The sequence below is a fragment of the Thermobia domestica genome, chromosome 17 (assembly GCF_964235325.1).
Source record: "Thermobia domestica chromosome 17, izTheDome1.hap1.1, whole genome shotgun sequence".
Classification (NCBI taxonomy): Eukaryota; Metazoa; Arthropoda; class Insecta; order Zygentoma; family Lepismatidae; genus Thermobia; species Thermobia domestica.
In genome coordinates, this window is record NC_137470.1 from 160030933 (window position 1) to 160052575 (window position 21643).

The 21643-nt window shown below is 35.8% G+C and overlaps 1 protein-coding gene across 3 annotated transcripts in view; it reads right to left on the reverse strand.

Moving 5' to 3' along the window:
• Fhos (Formin homology 2 domain containing) overlaps positions 1 to 21643 on the reverse strand; it is a 792187-nt gene that overhangs the window by 45654 nt on the left and 724890 nt on the right. For all 3 annotated transcript variants that reach the window (XM_081744509.1, XM_081744508.1, XM_081744510.1), the window contains 3 exons: positions 16616 to 16750; positions 6257 to 6399; positions 2391 to 2465 (listed from right to left, as the gene is read on the reverse strand). In XM_081744509.1, coding sequence (XP_081600635.1) covers positions 2391 to 2465; positions 6257 to 6399; positions 16616 to 16750 — 353 coding nt within the window. The remainder of the gene's footprint in view (positions 1 to 2390; positions 2466 to 6256; positions 6400 to 16615; positions 16751 to 21643) is intronic.

The window sequence follows — 21643 nt, forward strand, 5'->3', positions numbered from 1 at the left end:
ATACCTTCAATCATCAAATAAGTATGTGAATTCATTGTTAACCTTGTGACTTCTTAGAGAATACAATAAAATAATGAACTTCGAACAGGACATTGTAGATTTAAAATTATGTATTCCCTAACTGTTACAGTTTCGGCATTCAGAAATTCGGGGTTCTATCTTCTGTGGTATTCAGACAGATACCGTATGAAATGGAGAGTATTGAAGAAAACGCGGTAAATCCATACAAAGTTGCCTGTCATGTGGTGACGTACTTGGACACACAAAGAAATGAGAAATTTGGACACATCGTATTCATTTTCTAAGAGTTCAATACACTGAAGTGCCAACTTTGGTAAATTTTGAAATATTTCAGCTTAGTTGTGTTTCTAGGATTGTCAACTCTGGAAAATAAAATTACCAGCATCCCTTAAAAATTCCCTATAATGTAGGCCTAAGTGTGAAATCTCTCTCTTCGAACCAATCCATGGGAAGGAAATGTATTATTGTGGAGAAAAGTACATTAGTGCCTTTATCCTGAATATTGTTAGTACATTCACTAATCAACTTAATAGATACATTTGCTAAAAATGAAGAAAAAAAGAAATGAAATCTTTGAGTTTTACGTCCCACGCTTATGCCAGTTAGGCTAAAGGAGACGGTGATGATGAGAGATTAGTGAAATGAAGAAAGTGGGAGGAAACGGAAGAACCCCGAGAAAACCCACGAGCACGGTGTTTGTCCACCAGAAAGTCCACTTGGCGAGGGGCTCAAGCACCCGGGACCCCAAGCACCAGAGATGAACGCTCTACCACTGAGCTACTGCGCCCCCCTGTGCTAAAAATGAGAAACTGAAGTCGGTATCGATCATTTTATTATATTTACTAATAACTGCCACTTTAAAATTATTGAGACAGATGAACATAAGTATATTAATCCTTATGTGACAATTTTGGATTTACAAAATAAAATTTACTCTTTAAATTTCAACTACAGGAAATTGCTTTAGGAAGTCCTAAGGAAGGAAGTATGGAAGTTTAAATAAAGTTGTCATATGCAGCAGCTAGGAACAGGAAACTAAACAAGGCAAGAAACATTGTACTAACGAAATGCCTAAGAGCTATTTGCCAACAATCGATGGACAATTTAAATTTATCGCTATAGCCTATTTATGCCGCACAATTATGACAAATTATACACTTCTGTCTCTATTGTTGAAAACAATGTTTCACAATAAAATCTAATTGTTATCAAATTTCTTATATTAAATAAATGAAACAAACTACCATAGATTAGCAAAAATATCGCTTACTGTATAATACAACGAAAATTTGTATACGTAAAAGCATTGTTGAAGAATTTCAACGTTCGATGTTTTGTTCTGGATTACAGATTTCAAAATACCGGTTATAAAGGAGCTGGTAAGAAGTTTGTACCGGTTACCGGTTTTAATCAAAATAACAGCAATATTTCTGGCCAGGCCGGTGAAATACAGGCCAGTTGGCAACCCTAGTGTTATGTCTTATCAGTTAACTTACTGACTGTAAACTACTTATTATAAGTACTTCAACTGCCTTGCATTTAACAGGTATTTCACAATATGTCAAAGGGTTGTCCTTATCACCACCTGTACGTTCTGTTAGTTAATAGAAACACATAGTATGTGGTGTGACAATACCATAATTATTCTTTTACGTTTGTATTACAGTTATTAATTTCTGAGCGCAAGGAGACGTCATTACGAGAAGAGACATATGAAAGGGGGAAAGGGGGAAATATATATATACAATGGTTAGCCCAAATAGATCTGAGGTTCGGGCTTGGGATGTTTTCTATCGTTTCACTTTGACGGTGCAACTCAGGGCTGGGGAGGGGGATACGTAAAAATGATCGAAAAGTTCCGATATTAGTGTCGAATCCATAGTTTTCGGTGTCGCTGAGACGAACAGTGATACTTCCGATGCCGTTTAAATCCAAATTCAGCCCGGCAACTTGAGGGAGCGGAGGGAGGACATATAGAAAAGTGATCGAAAATGACCGATATTAGAGCTGAATAAGTAGTTTTTGGGATAACTGAGACGAACAGTGAAACTTCCAATGTCGTTTAAATCGAAATTCATCCTCCATTGCTCTTTATGTCCAAAATGAAACTTATTCTTCCCGTACGAAGAACGGACAATCCGCCGCTAGTATATATATTTTGCAAAAGAAAACGCACTTGTGAATGAGCACAATAATTCAACATTCTTCGTCTTTTAAATATGAAAAATGATTATTAAAATAATTATTCACAAAGACAATTTTCTTTGATTGAATTACAATGGATAAATATGTCCTATGTAGATTTCACTAATGACCTGATAGGGTGGAACATCTTTCAAGATAGTCATTATTATAATGATTAAACTCACCTATTCATGACTCTTCGATGTACTATCCCCAGGACAATTATTCTCTCTGCACAGTCTGCTAGGAAGTCCGACATTCTAGAATAGAACACAAAACATTTGTAAAAAAAAAAAATCACAGAATGATCGTGGAATACGAAAATAATAATAGAAAAGTCTTAAAAAATACGATAGATATCTAAATGCTAAAAGCTTGTTAAACCTAAGAGATTAATTAATAAATCTAGTAGAAATATATGGCTTGAATGATCCTTCCAGCAAAGATCAGAGCAGAAATGAGTAATGCAAAGCAGGAGTTTTGAACGCAATTGACTCGAAGACAGTCCAAATCAGATGAGGATACATTATAAAATAAATATCCAACATGGATATTATGACAATATGGCCTTGTGTCCATCTTGACTAAAGAAAGAAAAAAAAACTTTCTTACAAGGCTGGCTAGAATATTTATTATAAAAAATAAACTAGAAAAGTAACGGTTTCGGAAGTATAGCACTTCCTTCCTCCCTAGAGTTGTACAGCGTAGTCTGAGGAAGGAAGTGCTATACTTCCGAAACTGTTACTTTTCTAGTTTATTTTTTATAATAAATATTCTAGCCAGCCTTGTAAGAAAGTTTTTTTTTCTTTCTTTAGTCAAGATGGACACAAGGCCATATTGTCATAATAGTAATGCTCATGCATGAAAAGACGATGTTAGAGGATTCCAATTCGGAATTCTGACACGAAATATGATGCTTCCTTGATAGTGGAAAATTGTACAACCTTACAAGTAACAATAGAGACTCATTAAACTCCAATTCGTCCCCAATTATCCAATTAATTTAAACGGTTAGATTTCTGCGGACTCGATATCGATCCTTTTTGAAAAGTAATTACGTTAAGTGTCTGCTCAACTCTCCTGGTAGTTCAATCAATTTGATCAGAAGAAACTGATATATCGGTTTATGTGAGCCAAGCTTAAACGAATCTGAGAAACCTATTATTGGTCAGCTAAATAGATCCAAATCCTATTTCACTCGTTCATTTTGACTGATTTTTCATTTCCATATCGAGCTAACGTAAAGAAGGCTTGATAAAGACTCACGTCTACAAACCAAAACGTTACACTGTACCCCAGACAAGCAAAATAAGCAAACAAACAGTCGAAGTATGCTGTTCAGATCATTACACAAGATGATTCCTGAACTAAACATTTCTAACATATCAATACTTAATGAAGGAAAGATACGTATGAAAATGGTTCGCTTTAGCACAAGTTCGTGTAAGATGAAGTAGATAATGTAGAAAAATAATATGCCTGAATCACACATTAATGCTACAACATTCTAAATCCCCTTTGTGATATTCATGTAGGGCAAACTTTCTTTTGGAATAGAAACGCCAGTTTTTGTTTTCATAAAGAAAGAAAATAAAAAAAAATTCAAAATGAGCTAGTTGTAAACAAAATACTGGAACGTGTTATAAAAAATCAGCTTGATTCAAGAGAACAATCAGTCGTGACACATATGCAGGAGTGGTGTATGTAAAGACGACCTCGTACGAACTTTATTGAAAGTAAGTCGCGGTCAAGTTTCTTCAAGTTTAGATATTCCATAGCGAATATTCTGGTGATCAAAAATTTTCAAAATTTATAGCTCTTGAGTGACCCGGCAAAATTGGTTTGTTTTTGTACAGCCTACGACAAAAAAAAAAAAAAAAAAAAAAAAAAGTGGAATTGGAATATGAAATATGTTGTTTTCTTTTGTCGATGACATGTATATCCATTTATGGTGATATAAACACACATAAGGCTTACTGTATCTATACACTCCTTACCTCTACATGCCCATTATGCCTATATAAGGTGTTTAAAAGACACATAATAAAACTTCAAGTATAGACTGGCAAATATTAAAAAAAAAAAAAAAAAAAAAAAGGACGAAATGGTTCGAGAAATATAGTTTCTGAAGTATAAAATGGTTTCAGTAAACGCTTCAATATCATTGAATCATATTAAGAACTTCTCGCCTATTTTTGAAACGCTTTCGTATACCCCTAATTGTTGTATCAAAATGAGTTATACCTCGTTTAACCTCGATATACCTTGTTAAAAAAAAAAATTGAAAAATGTTTATGCCACAGAGTAGTCCCAAAATGTTAAGGCATAGTTTAGGTTAGTTTGGATTACGTTAGGTTTTATATTTCTGGACCTACTCTGTGGTACTTAACCCGAAAAAAAATATACATCTGAGAGACTTACAATATTATTACACATGTTTCTCATACACTATAAGTAAAAGCAATTTGAAGTACTATAAATCAAACAAGATCAATTTTGGACATACCCGTATCATTGTACTAATTGTCGTCTCCAAATGAGTTATGAGTTATACGGAAATTAACAAATTATTTCATTACGAGAAAATTATTACATTGGAAAGTTTATGGTCATATTAACAGCATCGGAGAAAAAAGCATTTACAAAACTGGTTCTGTTCGATTTTATTAGATTTTCGTCGCCTTATTTATTTTCTTTTTTTTTCCTCTCTACATAGGCACGTGAGGAATGTGTGATTACATTTTATAAAAGTATAAGCTACTATAACCTTTCGAACTAGAAATATTCATTCATGTGAAGTAATTTCTGGATACACGGTATCGTGTTTATAGATGGCACCAATTGAAAGTAAACTAAGAAAATCAATGTTATCGGTTACAAAATGTTCACAAACCTCAGAAACTACACATTTCCATATCGAAGTTACCTTATTTTTCTTGATTGTATGTCAAGGATTCAATCTCGAAATTTTGTTGTGCACTTTCGAAAAAATTATGCATACGTGTATGTACATCAGAATCCTATATCAGGGTGTTAAAAAAAAAAACTGTCACAATATTTTGGGAATAGATTTCTCACATCAATATAAGAAAAAAAAAGTTCATATGGACTTCTGGTCGGAACTGCATATAGTTTCGCAGTTATAGGGTGCCGATAATGTGAAAAATGAACTTTAGAGGTCCATAGTTCCAATACTACAGGACCGATCGCAGTCCAGTCAAGACATCACTGAGGAACTAGTATGTGAACTATCCAAATATCCATCTTTCAGAACCTCCGGTACTTGCACAATCATTTTTTGAGAGGCTGTCTGTGAGTACTTGATCACTCTCCACCTACCTCTCTAAAAATTGGTGTACAAGTACTGGAACATTCTTAAACATGGATATTTGGATAGTTCACGTACCAGTTCCTCAGTGATGTCTTGATCTGACTACGATAGGTCCCCAGTTGTGGAGTTATGAAATTTTTAAAGTTCACTTGTTTCACGTTTTCGAGACCCTATAACTGCGAAACTATCCACTTTTGAGCACAGGTCTATATGAACTTTTTTTCTTATTTTGATGCGAGGAAGATCTGTTCCCAAAATTTTGTGACACACTTTTGTAACCCCCTATATATGTTCATAGCACTGCAAACGCAAATAATAGCGTTCTTAAGTGTCTACATGTATACATATAACCTTGAAAAAGTTTACACTGGCGCTAACATTAGCAGGTATAAAAATAGCCCATCTCTGGCTCGGTTGCTGAAAAAAAAAAAAATATTAACATAATTTTTGTATATTGTGCTCAATAAAACTTTTGATCAGAAAGATATTTGTTACATAATCGAAGTGTGAAGAAACATATCCGGTAAAATTTTTCAATGAAGTTCATGCAGAATCTTTGACTGTCCAATATATATATTCCAAATTGTTTTCTTTTACTTCAAGAAGTATGGTGACCATACATTAATGTACATCGTGATTTCATACACATGAGTAAAGAGTTTCGCAGAAAATGCAGAGTATTAAACTACTCTTGGACTTTATACTATAAGTTCTACTTACTTTCCCTTCATCATCATCGAACCATCATGCTTGGCTATGGCCTTCAAGTGGTCCCATGAGGCTTTGCATTCAACTTCCATTCGCTGAATATTTGAAGCAAGCTCATCAAAGTCCACTTTGGATGCCCGTGTGATTGCGCCGATCTGAAAGTACATGAAGTACAAAATAACAAATTACACTATATTCCTTACTTTACTTTTATATCTCTTAGTGAACTTCAGAGAGGTTAATATATTTAGTAGAAAAAGGAATACCCCACTTCAGACAGAAATATTTAACCTATATATGTTTATATAAAAATGAAAGTGACTACGTTTGTGACTTAATAACTCTTGAATCATCCGACCGATCTCGATCAAATTTTCAACACAGATGAGGTTCGGACCAGGGATGGTTTTTATTTCTTCACTTTGACGGTACAACTTAGGGGAGAGGAAAAATACATAAAAATGATCAAAAATGACAAATGTTAGTGCCGAATCCATAGTTTTCGGGATCGCTGAGATGAACAGTGATACTTCCGATCCCGTTTAAATCCAAATTCAGTTCCGCAATTCAGATATACCACTTGACCACTCTTTCCATTTGACAATTTGAGTTGGACCCCGTCTGGGACCCTGCGGGGGACTTTGGGGCAAAATTTTTTACTTCGATCTGTTGTCCTTCGAACATCATGTGACACTTGTTTTTCAGTTTTTCCGTCTGGCTGCCCGTTTCAGATTTATAGGGGTGGCCATATTGTTTTCAATGCAAATTTTGATGACATTTTGACCCGCCGCCATTTTGCATAGGGTGATCGTAGACAATCGGGTCTTGTTCTAGCTTCTTTCTTTTTACAAGAGCTTTCAAGCGATATACCACTTGACCCCTCTTTCCATTTGACAATTTTGAGTTGGACCCCGTCTAAGACCCTGCGGGGGACCTTGGGACGAAACTTTTTACTTCACTCTGTTGTCCTTTGCAACTAATGGGATACGTGTTTTTCAGTTTGTACATATCTCGACCGTTTTCGATTTAAAGGCCTGGTACGGACTAACGGAATCACCCGATATATATAAATGATCGAAAATGACCGATATCAGAAAGCACTTCAGTAATAGTTAAAAGTGACTGAACGAAACATATTACTATTTTTTAAAAAATTTTAACCCAGAGAAGCAGGTAATTGACGCTAGTAGAAAACAAATTACATACCACATTGTGTTCTAGTTACATATTGCTACATTCTGTCGATCTCTTATCGTAGAAAATGCACGTTGGTATCATGAGTGGTGAAAGGTTTGAAAAGAAATGGTTGCGCGCACTGCCATCTAAAATTTTGGAGGCATCAAAGAAAGTGATATAATTTAAATGGTACTACCTAGCCCAACCTGTTTATTATCTTCGATTCCATTTGTTACCTTTCTGCTTACGTTCAAGGGCCTTCTGAGGTATATTAAGAACTCTGTTATAATCGTTTCACAGCCTGAATATTATATTCCAAATAAATATAATAATTATTATTTATATGTTATTCTGTTGTTAGTAAATACATTGAATTAGAATAAAATATTGAATATTTTGAACTTCAAAATATTGGGGGGATGCGTCCCCCTCGTCTTCCCCACCAGAGACGTCCGTGGTTGATCGCCCCCTTTAACTTGAATTGCATCTCCTTTTCCAAAACTTTTATGGTGAAATTAAAACTCTAGTTATTCGTAAAGTTGCATATTAAATTCTAATATTCACATATTTAAAACAATTGTAATAGCAGAGGTTACTATTGTATAAAACTGCAAAACAGTTTACTTTAGTCCGCAAAGTAACATAAAGGGTGTCCCTAATTATGTATATGATGTTTGTAGTATTTGTAATTCTGGACATAAAGGCATATGGCAACACTGTGTAGCCTTAGAGTAGGGATAACTGTCACTGGACTTAGAACACACTATGCTATACCAGTGACAGAGTGGCTGGCCGAAACATTTCTGAATCGCTGGATCGGTCAACGTGGGTCTGTGGAGTAGCCAGCTCGATATCTCGATTAGACACCACCTGGCTTTTTCTTATGGGGTGTTTTAAAGAACAAAGTGTATCAACATCACATATAGGCCGAACTACGGGAAGCTATCACAGAAGAGTTCCACAGGATACCAGTACGGTTCTGTCAAGCTGATTGTGACAATGTTGTTCTTTGTCTCCAGGCATGATCTGTTTGGATGGTGCATCGGTGGGCCATGCCATGAAGAACAGAGATTAAAGTTCTTGCAAGAAAAAGGTATGAGAGTAATGTATTTATGTTCAAGTTATGTTGCTTGTAGTCTTTGAAACATCATATGTATAATTATGGGACACCCTGTATGTTACATTGTAGTATTGATGTAATACGCTTGAAGTTAGTTGATAGGAAGAAGTACATTTAAATGTTAAAAATTAATTTAAAAAATAAATATTATACTCGTACACAGATAGGTATCAAAATAATTGAAACGTCCATTTAATGCAAACACGTAGCTTTCATGAGTGAACTCGTGACTGTACCTGTCTTGTGTTGGTGTTGCGTTGGAGATAATAAGTAATATGCGGGGAGGTGTAGTATGGATTTGTAAGATATTGATGATAAAAGTGGAAGACCTCTCCGATTTTCAGAGGACAAAGAGTAGATCCGCGGTTAGTTGAAACCATTCCGTTCACAACTGCCAGTGTGATAGGAGTATCGAGATAAACAGTGTCCTAAGCGATAACGACATGCAGAATCTGTGCCAAGTTATCATTAGAGAAGAAGAAGAAGAATGATTAGAAACCACATCTAGATGAGAGGAATCGTCCAATACTGAAAAGAATTGTCATTCGGAACCATAGAACTAACGTGATACAACAAAGTACAGAATTCAATCAGCATCTGGAATGACCTCTGTTTTCAATGACAGCCTAAGAAAAGCAGCACAACCTAAACATATACTGTTAGGTTGTGTTCGAAGCCTCTGAAAACCCAGCGCAATTGTGTAAATTGTGGTGATGCCGAGAACATAAAGCGTGTACCGGCGATGATTACAGGAGAATAATATCGTCGGATGATTCATATTTCTCTTTGTTTCCAAGAACGGGCTGGGTTTATGCATGGCGGACGTCCAGAAAGGCTTATGATCCGAACTGCTTACTGCTAAGTAGTCTGATTATAAGAAAAACTTAAATAACCAGGTGCATTCTATTGCACAGATGTTCCATAACACCGACATGGTCTTCTAAGATGACAATCTGTCCATATACACAACGTGGTTTGAGACCTGATACGGTGTGATTTAAGGAACATGAGGATGAACTTTAACACTACTCTATTACACAACTAAATTCTGTAGTGGAAGAAGAATGCTCCATTATTCCCCTATGAACGATTCACGAATTATATGCTTCAATTCCGCGCGAAATACAGGCTGTCCTACAGGCTAAAGATGGAGTACCACTTTATTACATGGTTCCTACTGATCTGGAGAAATCTATTTCCCTAACTTACCTGATCTTTGGCAAGAAATTCCCTGACTTTCATGACAGGTATCGGATGGCGTTGAAAGGAATTTAAATATTAGAACATTTATTTTATAGAGACAAATAATAATCAATTGCTCATACGTACATTCCACTTACATATCCATATACATTCCCATTACATATCCATATATCCATATACATTCCATATCCATATAAATATCTGAGCAACGTCCCATATAATGGTTGACTAAGCTGAAATTGGTGTACAATTAATGTTAGAAAAAATATATATTTTATAAAATTTCCCTGACTTCCCCTGATTTCCAGGCTTTTTCCCTGACCTGCACCATTTTCCCTTACTTCTGTGACCAGTAGGAACTCTGTATTAATACGATAAATTTAATTTTGCTAAGGTATTTGCATTATTTAGAGAACTATCCGTAATTATTTAAGAAGCTTTGAAAAAACAACGGATCCTACAGCACATAAAACATCATACAATCAAAATCAATCGTAAAGATGTAGGATTAGGATTAGGAATTAGATTTCTGGGCTTTCGGCATCTATGGCCATGTTAGCCCGTCACTAGGATTAGGATTACGAATTAGATTTCTGGGCTTTCGGCATCTATGACCATGTTAGCCCGTCACTAGGATTAGGATTAGGAATTAGATTTCTGGGCTTTCGGCATCTATGACCATATTAGTCCGTCACTAGGATTAGGATTAGGAATTAGACTTCTGTACTTTCGGCATCTATAGCCATGTTAGCCCGTCACTAGGATTAGGATTAGGAATTAGATTTCGGGGCTTTTGGCATCTATGACCATGTTAAACCATTACGTATGACGGATGACGTCCCTCGGCGATCACACTGTCCAGGGAATTGGGGAGGTAAAACGGAGTGCGAAAGGAAGGAAGCGCCCAGGAACCATTACGTGAAGTACTACCGCGGCATTTGCCTGGTGTGAATGAGGAAATCCTCACTCAAAGTGACTGGCTTGAAAAAACTTTTACACTTTCTCGATCAATTTAAGTTGTTGAGTTGATTTTAGTTTAGCGTCCCTTTCAGCAGCGAGGCTATGTGAGACGTGGACCTACTCATTAACGTGGAATCCGAACCACATGAGCTCCCGCCGGGAACTCTTTCTCGACCGAGTGTCAATAAAAATCCAGATTGCTATTTCCACGTACAAACAAGCTAAAACCCAAGGTGTAAAACAAATATGAACAGAAAAAAGATGTAAGGAGGTATTCGTAGACTCTGTGATGCCAACAATGAATGAGTGGTTTCCATCTAGTGATGACATATTTATGGAAGACAGCCTTGTCATCGATTAAAAATTTATGAATGAGTAACTTGTTTCAAGGGAAGTTTCTGTGTTCATCAACAGGATAATATCCCAGATATGAACACTAACAGTCGTAAAACAGTACAGACGTAAATCTTATTGTGACGTACGCTGACATCAAAACCAAAGCTAAATGGCCTACCCAAAAAAGTTGAGAGATTGCAGCCTTACCATTTAGAGAGAGGACGTGAAATTCCAAATATTCCAAAAATTGATTGAAACTATGGCCAAGAAATTCAAACTTTAAATGCAGACAAACGATGGGTAATACCAAGTAAGTACTGGTGTATAATATGGTATCAATAACTAGTCCCACGTGACTTAATTTTAGAGGAATAAGCGTTTGTTTCTAATATTATTTTCTATTCATTTTGCTAGTAATTTGTCCACGTCTGTGTAATGGAGGATGGCCACAAAGTCGCTTTCCCCAAAACAAGAACGGAAAGGAAAGAAATAAGCGAGATATCAGCGAGCATCTTCTTTTTCTACTAGTACAGGCATTACTGTAGCTCTTAGTGTGGCTGGGACTCGTACCGATGCTTTCGTACGTGTTTTTTGTTTAACAGTTATTTACTGAGTGCAGTTGTGCCGAGTAGTACAGATGAATCGCAAATCAAGAAAGAAACAACGTGATTTCGTGCTACACACTTGGTGGAAACACAGCATACTTCAGGAGATTTCCAGCTGTGGAAAAACCATCACGTTAAGTCGTGAGAAGTCTGAATCAATGATTCTATGCTACAGGTTCTGTATATGACCCACCGCAAAGCGGACGACCACAAAGTGTACGAAATAAAGGAAACATTTAACTTCTTACTCAGAGTTGTGTATCTAGCCAGAAGAAGTCTACCAGATGGTGCACACGTGACCTGAGAATGACATGTACCTCTTTAAGAAACATATTAAAGGACTTGAAGATGAAACTTTACCGGCCAAAGCTTCTGCACGCGTTGCACGAATGTCATCCGGACCGGTGTGTTGTGTTCTTGTAAGTGGTTTCTTATTCGGAACGAAGCAGACAAAGACTTGTAGAAACGAATTTTGTGGGCAGATGAGGCCTCATTCAAGACAAACAGTCACGTGAACATATATAAGAATATTTACTGGAGTGATACCAATCTACACGAACTTGCGACAGAAGAGTGGAGTTCTAGTTGGAGTGGTGATATCATAAAACTATTTTTTATTTACTTATTTATTTGATGAAACTGTTGCCAGTCACACATATCTTCAGATGTTGCAGGAAATTGTCATTCCAGAACTTGGAAATAATCCTCATTACGAAAACATTCAGTTCACGTTACAACATTACAACACGATGGAGCACCGCCTCACTTTGGTACTCTTGTGAGGGTTTTCTTGAATGAACATTTTGATGAAGGGTTGATAATCGTGGTACGCTTGATTGGCCACCCTTTCATTTGACCTCACAGCATGCGACTTCTCCATGTTGGGTATTGTCAAAGACGAGCTGTTTTCCAAGTAACCACAGGATTTGGATCACTTGGCTAATCAAACAGCTAACCAAACAACCGTTCGAGAGCTTGAATGCTAATCCTTGGTTGTGTCATGATAATTGCAAATCAAGGATGAAGAAATGTACCCTGTATATTAAACATGGTGGGAGACTATTTGATCAGTGTTTGTAAGTGCAATAAAGATTGTTCAAGTCACCTAGCTTTTTTAATTCCATTTATACACATCCTGGGTAAAGATACCTTGTGCCCACCTGTATATAATGTAAAACTAGCCTTTAGGAAACAACTTCTTAAATTTAATGTCTAAACATTAAATGTTCCTCAATTGAAATGAAAATTAAATGAAATCTTTAAGTTTTTACGTCCCACGGTAATGCCGGTTAGGCTAAAGGAGACGGTGATGATGAGAGATGAATGAAATGGTGGAATGAAGAAAGTGGGAGGAAACGGGAGAACACCGGGAAAACCCACGAGCACGATGTTTGTCTACCACAAAATCCACACGCTGGGATCGAACCAGGGACCCCAAGCACTGGAGGTGAATGCTCTACCACTGAGCCACTGCGCCTCCTGTTCCTCAATTGAGTCTGGTAACAGGTATGTTTTGCACTTTCTTCATGAATATGGTTCCATTTTTCTGTGGGACATTTGATTCTATATTTCTTACATTTGAGGTAATTTGTATAATTTTATGACCATACTAATATAACTGTTTCAGAATAACGGTCTTATAACAATGCTCTTTTAAATATCTTCCTTTTGTCCACGGAAATGCAAGTATTTAGTCTAAAAGTTCAAAACTTTGAAGTGAAACTTCACGATATTAAATCAATGTCAAGATAATATGTTTCGAAGTTAAGAGCCTGACTTTACTAAAACGTAATTTTAAAAATTGCCATTTTTCTTTTTTTTCCATAAGTGAAAGAAGATAATGAAATGCAACTTAACACATAATGTTCTACTACAACAGAAGATATGAACTTGAAGAATTTTCAGTGTTGCCATTCATAGAAATTACAGTGTTGCCAGAATAACATTTCCCCGATATCTAAGTTAAGGGCAGCGACTAAAAGAACGAATTCAACTGCATTTGATTACATATCATGCTGTTTTGGTATCCTGTGAACTATTTTTTAAAAAACATTATTTAACTTTAATAACCGTATGTTAAAACTATTTTGCTTATTACAAACTAACTACAACTATTATTTAAATAGTAATTCACAGTATTTCTAGACAACACGATACGTAACCAAACGCAGTTGAGTTCGTTCCTCTAGTTCCTGCCTTCACTGAGATTTTGGAGTAAATGTTATTCTTGCAATACTTTAATTTCTATGGATGGTAACACTGACATTTCTTCAGGTTCATAGTTTCTGTTGTAGAATAACGTTATCTATGATTATGGTAAATTGCATTTCATTATCTTCTTTCACTTATGAAAAACAATCAAAAGATTTTTTTTTTTTTAAATTCAGGCTCTTAAGAAAACAATTTAAATTGATTAACTGTATGACTTCAAATAACATTAATATAAAATACACTATGACTTATTTGAACACATATCAATTCTATGTTATTAAGAAGAAAATATAACCGTCACCAGGTTATAAAGATAATTTTTGTAGATGTCTGTATATTTTGGAAAGACAAAAATCATTCTTCAATTTTTACTTTATTTTGCGACGCAAATCATTTCTTTATCTTCTCATTTCGGTGGGAGCTGCTAATAATTCAATTTCTTTACCACGAATCAAGAACAGAAGAGTCTTTCATCGTTCACCCATACATATACGTGAAACGTTGTTTTGCCGTGAGAAGATTTTAGTGAGTAATAAAGACCACATTAATTATCTGAATTATATATATGAAAATCGTATTTCTATTACTTGGATCCTCAGTGTTTCTTCCTTACTCATTAATATGCAAAGACTACGTTCTATAGTTATCTGGAACTAATTTAAGTGCTTTCTTCAATTATTTATGGAAATACTGCGGCAGGCCAGAGCAGACCAGACCAGGTGTTGGAACGACTCACCGGCGCCAACCATATCGTTCAGCTACTTTTTATATCCACGTTCCCACGACAAGTTATCGTGTTTTCCTGCATCGTGGCCAGTGAACTGTAAATTAACACAAATTCTTTTAACATTTAATTTGCATATCCATACAGGTGGCTTATCATAATTACATTTTAAAATCAACTGCCAACTTTGACCAGTTGGTCAATCCAGCTCACACCTAGAACACCTCGACTCTAAGAGTTTTTCTCCGCGTCTGAAGATAGCGAACACGTTCGTTTAAGTCGCTACAGGATTAAGTAAAGAGGCATACGTCTCATAGCCGACTAAAGACTTGTGCAACGACTAGCGCCTCTTTAGTGAAGTCCCGGGTCCACAGACTCTGTGCGTATAAGTAGTAAACGGGCCCACCAATGTCCTAATTTACATAGTACGACTGTCTGCGTTCAACCTGCTCGATACTACTATCAACCTTTTACGAATTCTTCTCGCAGCAGCCAGGAACTTACGTCGTGGGATTACTTTAGTGTTACCCCACAGTGTTAACCCCACGTACATTAGTGAGTGGAGTGAGAAAAGTGCTTGTGGCGAACTCCCAAATATAATCTTTCATTCATCTATATGCGTGATACAAGGGGCTATTATCTCGAGAAATGTGAAGTGTAATTTTGTTTGTGGAAATAGTCAAGTGTCATACCCATATCAGTGTTCAGTGTTGTGATTGTTTTTTCCTACATATTTTTTTTTACACATATTGCTTTTAATAAATATGCATAGTACAGTAAACTCTTTTTAATTCGAAGTTCAAGGGGACACGAAAAAACTTCGAATTATCCAGAATTCGAATTATCCAACAACATTCATTTTCACATATATAACAACAAACAAACCAAAGTACTGTGCATCAAAACCATATTCATATGGTGTAGATTTTATCTTTAAAGCAGAGCAGCTTATTATTTGCGTGATCGAATACCACAAACTAACAAACGACACTGACTCCACATAATTCAAACAACGTGTACAATGAAAAATACATTTACGTACAACACTACAACATACATTGAATAGCCCAAACAATTAAACACCAGTAATAATCATTTGAATATTCTCTTCTCACTTTTAAGAAGTCGTAAACCTCATTTCCTTAAATTTGATTGTTTTTTACGGTCAATAAATCTTGAATTTCATGTATTGCGTGGAATACGATATTAATAAAATTTGGTTGACTTTATCAACAATTCATCTTAAATTTTCAACCAATTCTGAAACAACATGAGATTGGCACACGTTCTCTATCTTTATTTCTTCCCCAACTCACCTTCATCTTTATCATTACATAGATTTTCTATTTATCTTTTGTATTACTCTTCCCTATGGCTGCATCTGGATAACTGAAAACACGTTAAAACTGTATTTCTCTGTTTACATCTGTCCAACATTTAAAAAATTCAACTGTATTTAATTCGAATTATCCAAAACATAGGTTCAAAAGTTCGATTTATCCACGGTTTTTTACTATTGTTTTCAATACAGTTTTCAAGGGGAATGGACTTCTGTTCGAATTACACAATATTTCGAATTATCCAAGTTCGAATTAACGAGACTCCACTGTATAATTCTATTTAATGTGTCTTGTTGCATGTATGAATGACATTTTTGTGTATCGTGGTCTGAGCGAGCATCTGGATGTCAGTGAGGATTTCGAGACGAGACATCCGAACCTCTCGGTGCTTGATGCACATCTCATTGTTGAGATCGCAGGTCGATCCGGGAAAACCTGTGTAATCACTTTTTGGAAATGTTCTTTGATGTCTTAACCAGGTAACCTCAGATCTCCTGAAAGTACTCGTTGGTGGGACAGCAACGGGGAGGCAGATTCGGAAAGCAGTTACAAAAACAAATCTCCAATTTTCCATCATGTTACGTTCTATCAAAGAAAGCTTTGTGTGTGTATGTGTGTGTGTGTGTGAATTTCTTTTACATTACGATCTATGAATTAATATTAAGAATTGTACATGGAAAAGTAGCCTCTACTCACCTCAGAATAAAGATCAGAGGAATCGGGGAACTTCTCCATAACCATATGGCAGAGATGATGCAGAAGGGAGTGCTTATGCACTGTATCTTTTACTTCAGGAACTTTAGATAAATATTCGATTTGGAAACCCTTCACCTGTAGCATGGATCGAGAAAAAATGTAATAAATTAAAACAGAAAATAACACAGAAAGAAGCAACATAGCTTAAATTAAGTAATAAACTCACACAAATAAATGTAGAAACTTACGTTGACAGTAGTTTTTTTCTTTTTTTTTAACACTTTTACTTACTTTTAAATCTTAAGATTCAATGCTGCATTGTTGTGCAAACATTTTTTAAAGTATTTATTGACTTGACTTAAACGATTTACTGAGAGAGATTAAGAGAATGGCTGGACTTAAATGTTCAAACTAAACAGAACTGCTTACTTTTTTTTTTCGAAAATTCTCTCCTTTTATCTATATAAAGAATTACATGAAAGAGTATTATCTTTGTCTCTGAGATATTTATTTTATAAAGTACAACATTAGAATGTTAAATCTACCCTCCTGGGATCTGAGGTTAATTTTTTGTTGCTCAAGCAACCATCGGGTTCTTGCAATCTCATGCGTCACCTCAACTATCAGCGATCGTGAACTTGATGGTTGTTTGAGCAACCTTGTAGGAACGTAACGAAAGTTGCAGAAGTTTCTTATTTTGCCACAAGTGGCAGCACAGTCAACAATTAACTAGCAGTCCTACTAACGTCTACTAAAATAGACATGCCTGCAAGACGAGATATGTTAATTTTTTTGCTCATAATTTGTAAGTTACGCAATTAACAAAATTTGTGTTTTATGTTAACATGAATGTGTAAGAAATTACCACATACTGTATACTTAGAATTTTGAATTTGCAAATAGTTTGATTGTAATGTTTGATAAAAATAGGTGGTTGCTGTAACAACCAGTAGGTTATTATTTTGGTAAAATCTGATGGTTGTTTGTATAAAATAAAACAAAACATTTATATACTTATAGAAGAAAAAAATATCAATGTAAATATAACTCTATAATGAAAGAAGCAATGTAAAGGGAAAATAATTACAACATTATAGCTTACTTCAGAAAATATGTTACTCTTAAGTGTAGCAATGAGACATGAAGGTTCCTCACCTTACAGTTACATGTTTTTCAACAAAATTGAAACATTACGTTTTAGTGGGTCCTCATTGTTATAAAAACTATAATGAAACATTTTTACAACATTCAGATTGATCCCGGGTCTTAGGAGGTTTACAGTCATTAAAATTAATGCTTCTAGAAGTCAGTAGCATTCAGATTATTTTTTAAAAACCCGACTGTATCTAATGAAGCAAGTTTGTGACTAGAAAGCAAAATGAATGATATTTGTAAAGTCATTGATTTTAGCCAAGTAGACTAGTTTATATTTCATGGCATTGATGATGGCATATTTTTGTCCTAAAGCTATCGTGATTCGTTGGTTTTGACTTGTGAGTTTAGCATCACAATCAAATAAATGAGTGAAAACTAAAGTTTTGTTATTTTATTATTATTATTATCTTCAATCATTTATCCTCAATTGCTTTCGGTAGTTCAGTTTATTTATTGTAGTATTAAGCTCATTTACTAACATAAATATAGACAGTCAAAGTGCAACTTACACTGGAGTGTGAAACAATTTGATAATAAAAATAACTAGTATAATGACAAAAACACTAAAATACAACACTAATAGCTAAAACTACAACAAAGCATTGTAATATGAAGGGACAACTTGGCAATTTCTGAGTTAAAGAGCGGTTAGAAGACCTCATTGTTTCCGTATAATGAAATGGTAAGTACATGTAATCTCGGATTCAGTATCTATGAAGTACAGAGTTATTGGTCTTGGCCAGCATCATGAGACAGTTGAAGACTACTTTAATTAAATGAAGGGTTAAGTTGGATAAGGCCTCATGTCCAAAAGTAGCGACATTCAGGGTTCAGTTTTACGTTCCAAGTCGCACACCAATCAGCAAGTTCAGCGAGGATTTGTTGAAATCGTAGGACATCGTCTATAGAAGAGATTTTTTGTAGTTTTAGGACCTTTGGGAAGGGCCTCATCTATGGACCAAAACTGAAGTGAATATCTAGCATATTAAGGATGAGATCTTATCCAAATAAGGGAAGAGATTGTGGAGAAAGCCTTATGTACATGTTGTGCGGCCAATGTGACAAACAAAACAGAAGCTTTATATATATATAAAGACACACAAGCAAGTTGAAAGGTATAGAACTGATGTTTGAGTTTCTGGGATAATACACACATTTTCCCAATCTAAGCTTTACTTTTCCAGTAGCCATTTAGGAAAATGCCCCATGTGATGCATATTCTTTAACCAAAAACTGTATTGTAAAGAAAGGTCTTATGTTCATATAAACACTTAATGTTTTTTTTTTTTTTTTTTTTTTTTTTTTTTAAGTAAAAGCCTCATATCTATCTATCTATCATATCCTTCTAGTACCTGTAAGAGCAAAATTGTTGTTTTCACTACGTATTTTGCCCTTATTTGGGCAAAGCCTTATGTCCATTCAATTCCTACTGTTTCCTTGGATAAAGCCTCATTTTTTTGTAAAAATTTGACAGATTTATATCTCGAAATATAAAAATTTCCAAATTTAATTTTATCTGCCAAACTTATTGCTTATGACAGTCTATTTACAAATACTAGATACCATTGCTGTAATACCTTCCGATTCCTTGCAACAGAAAATTCGCTCTTCTGTCAAATGTAAGAAATGGACTTGAGGAAATATCCAGCTCAAACCTTAAAATCATAATAAACTCGGAAAGATAGAAATAAAGTCCGAAGGAGCTGATATTGTGACCACATATTACATAACTGAAAGCTGTTAGGAAGGCAATGGTGCATCGTGAATTTTAACACCAAGTAGTTTATTCTTAGTATTAGAGGAAAAGGTCTTACATTTATTATGTTTTCTTAACTAGAACATAATACGAGGGTGGGGTAAAAAAGTTCTCGACCTGACAATGCAAGACTGCGAATATCAGTTCAAAAATGATTTTGTTTTTCGACATAATCTCCCTTAACTTCAATACCTTGGTCCAGCATTTCTCCAACATCAGTATTCATTCTCGGAGGTGAGAGTCTGGAAGGTCGTGAAAATAGTCATCCACGACCCTCTCAGCTTCTTCATTCGATGTGAAGCACTTCCCAGAAAGAAATTTCTTCTAGTTTGGGAACAGATATAAGTCCGATGGTGCCAAATTAGGAGAATATGGGGAGTGGCCGAGCAAATCGTACTCCAAATCCCGCAGTTTTCCCATCGCAAAGCACCCTTGTGCATAAGTGCGTTGTCCTTGTGAAAGATGATTTTCTTCTTCTTCAAGCCAGACCTCTTCTCGCGAATTTTGGCATCCAGCTGGTCAAGAAGGTTGGAGTACTATTCGCCTGTAATTGTTCTCCCTTTTGCAAGGTAATCAATTAACAGGACCCCTTTCTCATCCCAAAACACAGTGGCCATGATCTTTCCGGTCAATACGATCGACTTCGCTTTCTTCGGCGCTGCACCACCGGCTTCCACCCACTGCTTGGACTGCTGTTTCATTTCTGGCGTCCAGTGGTGACTTCCTGTCTCATACATTGTCACAAATTGCCGCACAAAATCAGTCGGATCCCTTTTGAATCGGTCCAAAGATTGCTGCGAAAATCGTTTTCGCATTTGCTTTTGGTCAGCAGTCAGCAAATGCGCCACCCATCTTGCGCAGAGCTTTCCCATCCCTAGTTCTTTGTACAAGATGTTTCGCACCCGTTCCTCCGATATCCCCACACTCAGCTATCTCACATTCACTTGCCTGTCGTCCAACTCGATATCATGCACTTTTTCGATTGTTTCCGGTGTGGTTGCGGTTTTCAGCCTTCCTTCACGTGGGTAATCTTCGAGGAATGTGCGACCATGTTTAAATTCAGCTGCCCACTTTTAAACGGTTGACATGGAAGGAGCAGAGTCCCCGTAAACTTTTGTCAACTTCGGATGAATTTCCGTAGGGGGTAATTCATCCAAAACGAAAAATTTGATTACCGCACAATATTCAAGTTTATCCATTTTCACAACTAACATGCAGGACGTCTAACTGCAACAATCCCTGTACTCAAACTACTTGAGAGAACAAGTTGACACTTGTTACACCAACAACTGAATAGCACCCCCAGGCAAGAACAAAATTTTGTTGATTGGAGTGTCATCTCTGGGTCAGGCCAAGAACTTTTCACCCCGCCCTCGTAATCATGTATTTTTATAATTTCTACAAATTTTTATATTAGTGTATATTTTGCAGAGAAAAATATAATTTAACCCTTTCAACACTTGAGATTTTTAAAGGAAATTATAGACTTTCAGTAAAGTAACTACTGCTTTAGTACTGTTCGTCAGAAATTCTTGATTCGCACGTAATTTTTTTCAGAGTAAAACCACTTTCAGATAGAATAATGCCCATGTTCAGGTAACGTACGTGGAAAGGGAAATTAGGGGGAAAATAGGAAAAAATACCTCCAAAATCTATTTTTGGGAATTTTGGAGATAGATCACATCAAGCAGAATAAAATGACATATCTAAAGGGAAATTCTGATGCGTAATTTCCGAGAAAGTCATCAAAAATGAACATTTATGGCACTAAAAAATATGTGTTCACTGCCGGTAGTAACTGATAATTCTGCTGGAACACTTTGTTTATACAGTGTGTCCGTAAAGTTGCGCAACCCAAAGTTTGAATGCGTATATCTTTTGAACCAAAGCGATAAAGACCTAAGACTTGAAACAAATCTAAGCGTGTTCTATGTAGATATTTTCGAGATCAAGACTAATGTTGGAATTTGTAGCGTTTCTGTGAGGTAACGAAAGAAAGTACCGAAAGTGTTAAAAAAAAAAAAAATGAGAATTTGCACATAATGTATTCTAATGTATTCTAACAGTATAATTAATGTATTCTAACAGTGACACGCATACTGTTAAGAGTTATGAGC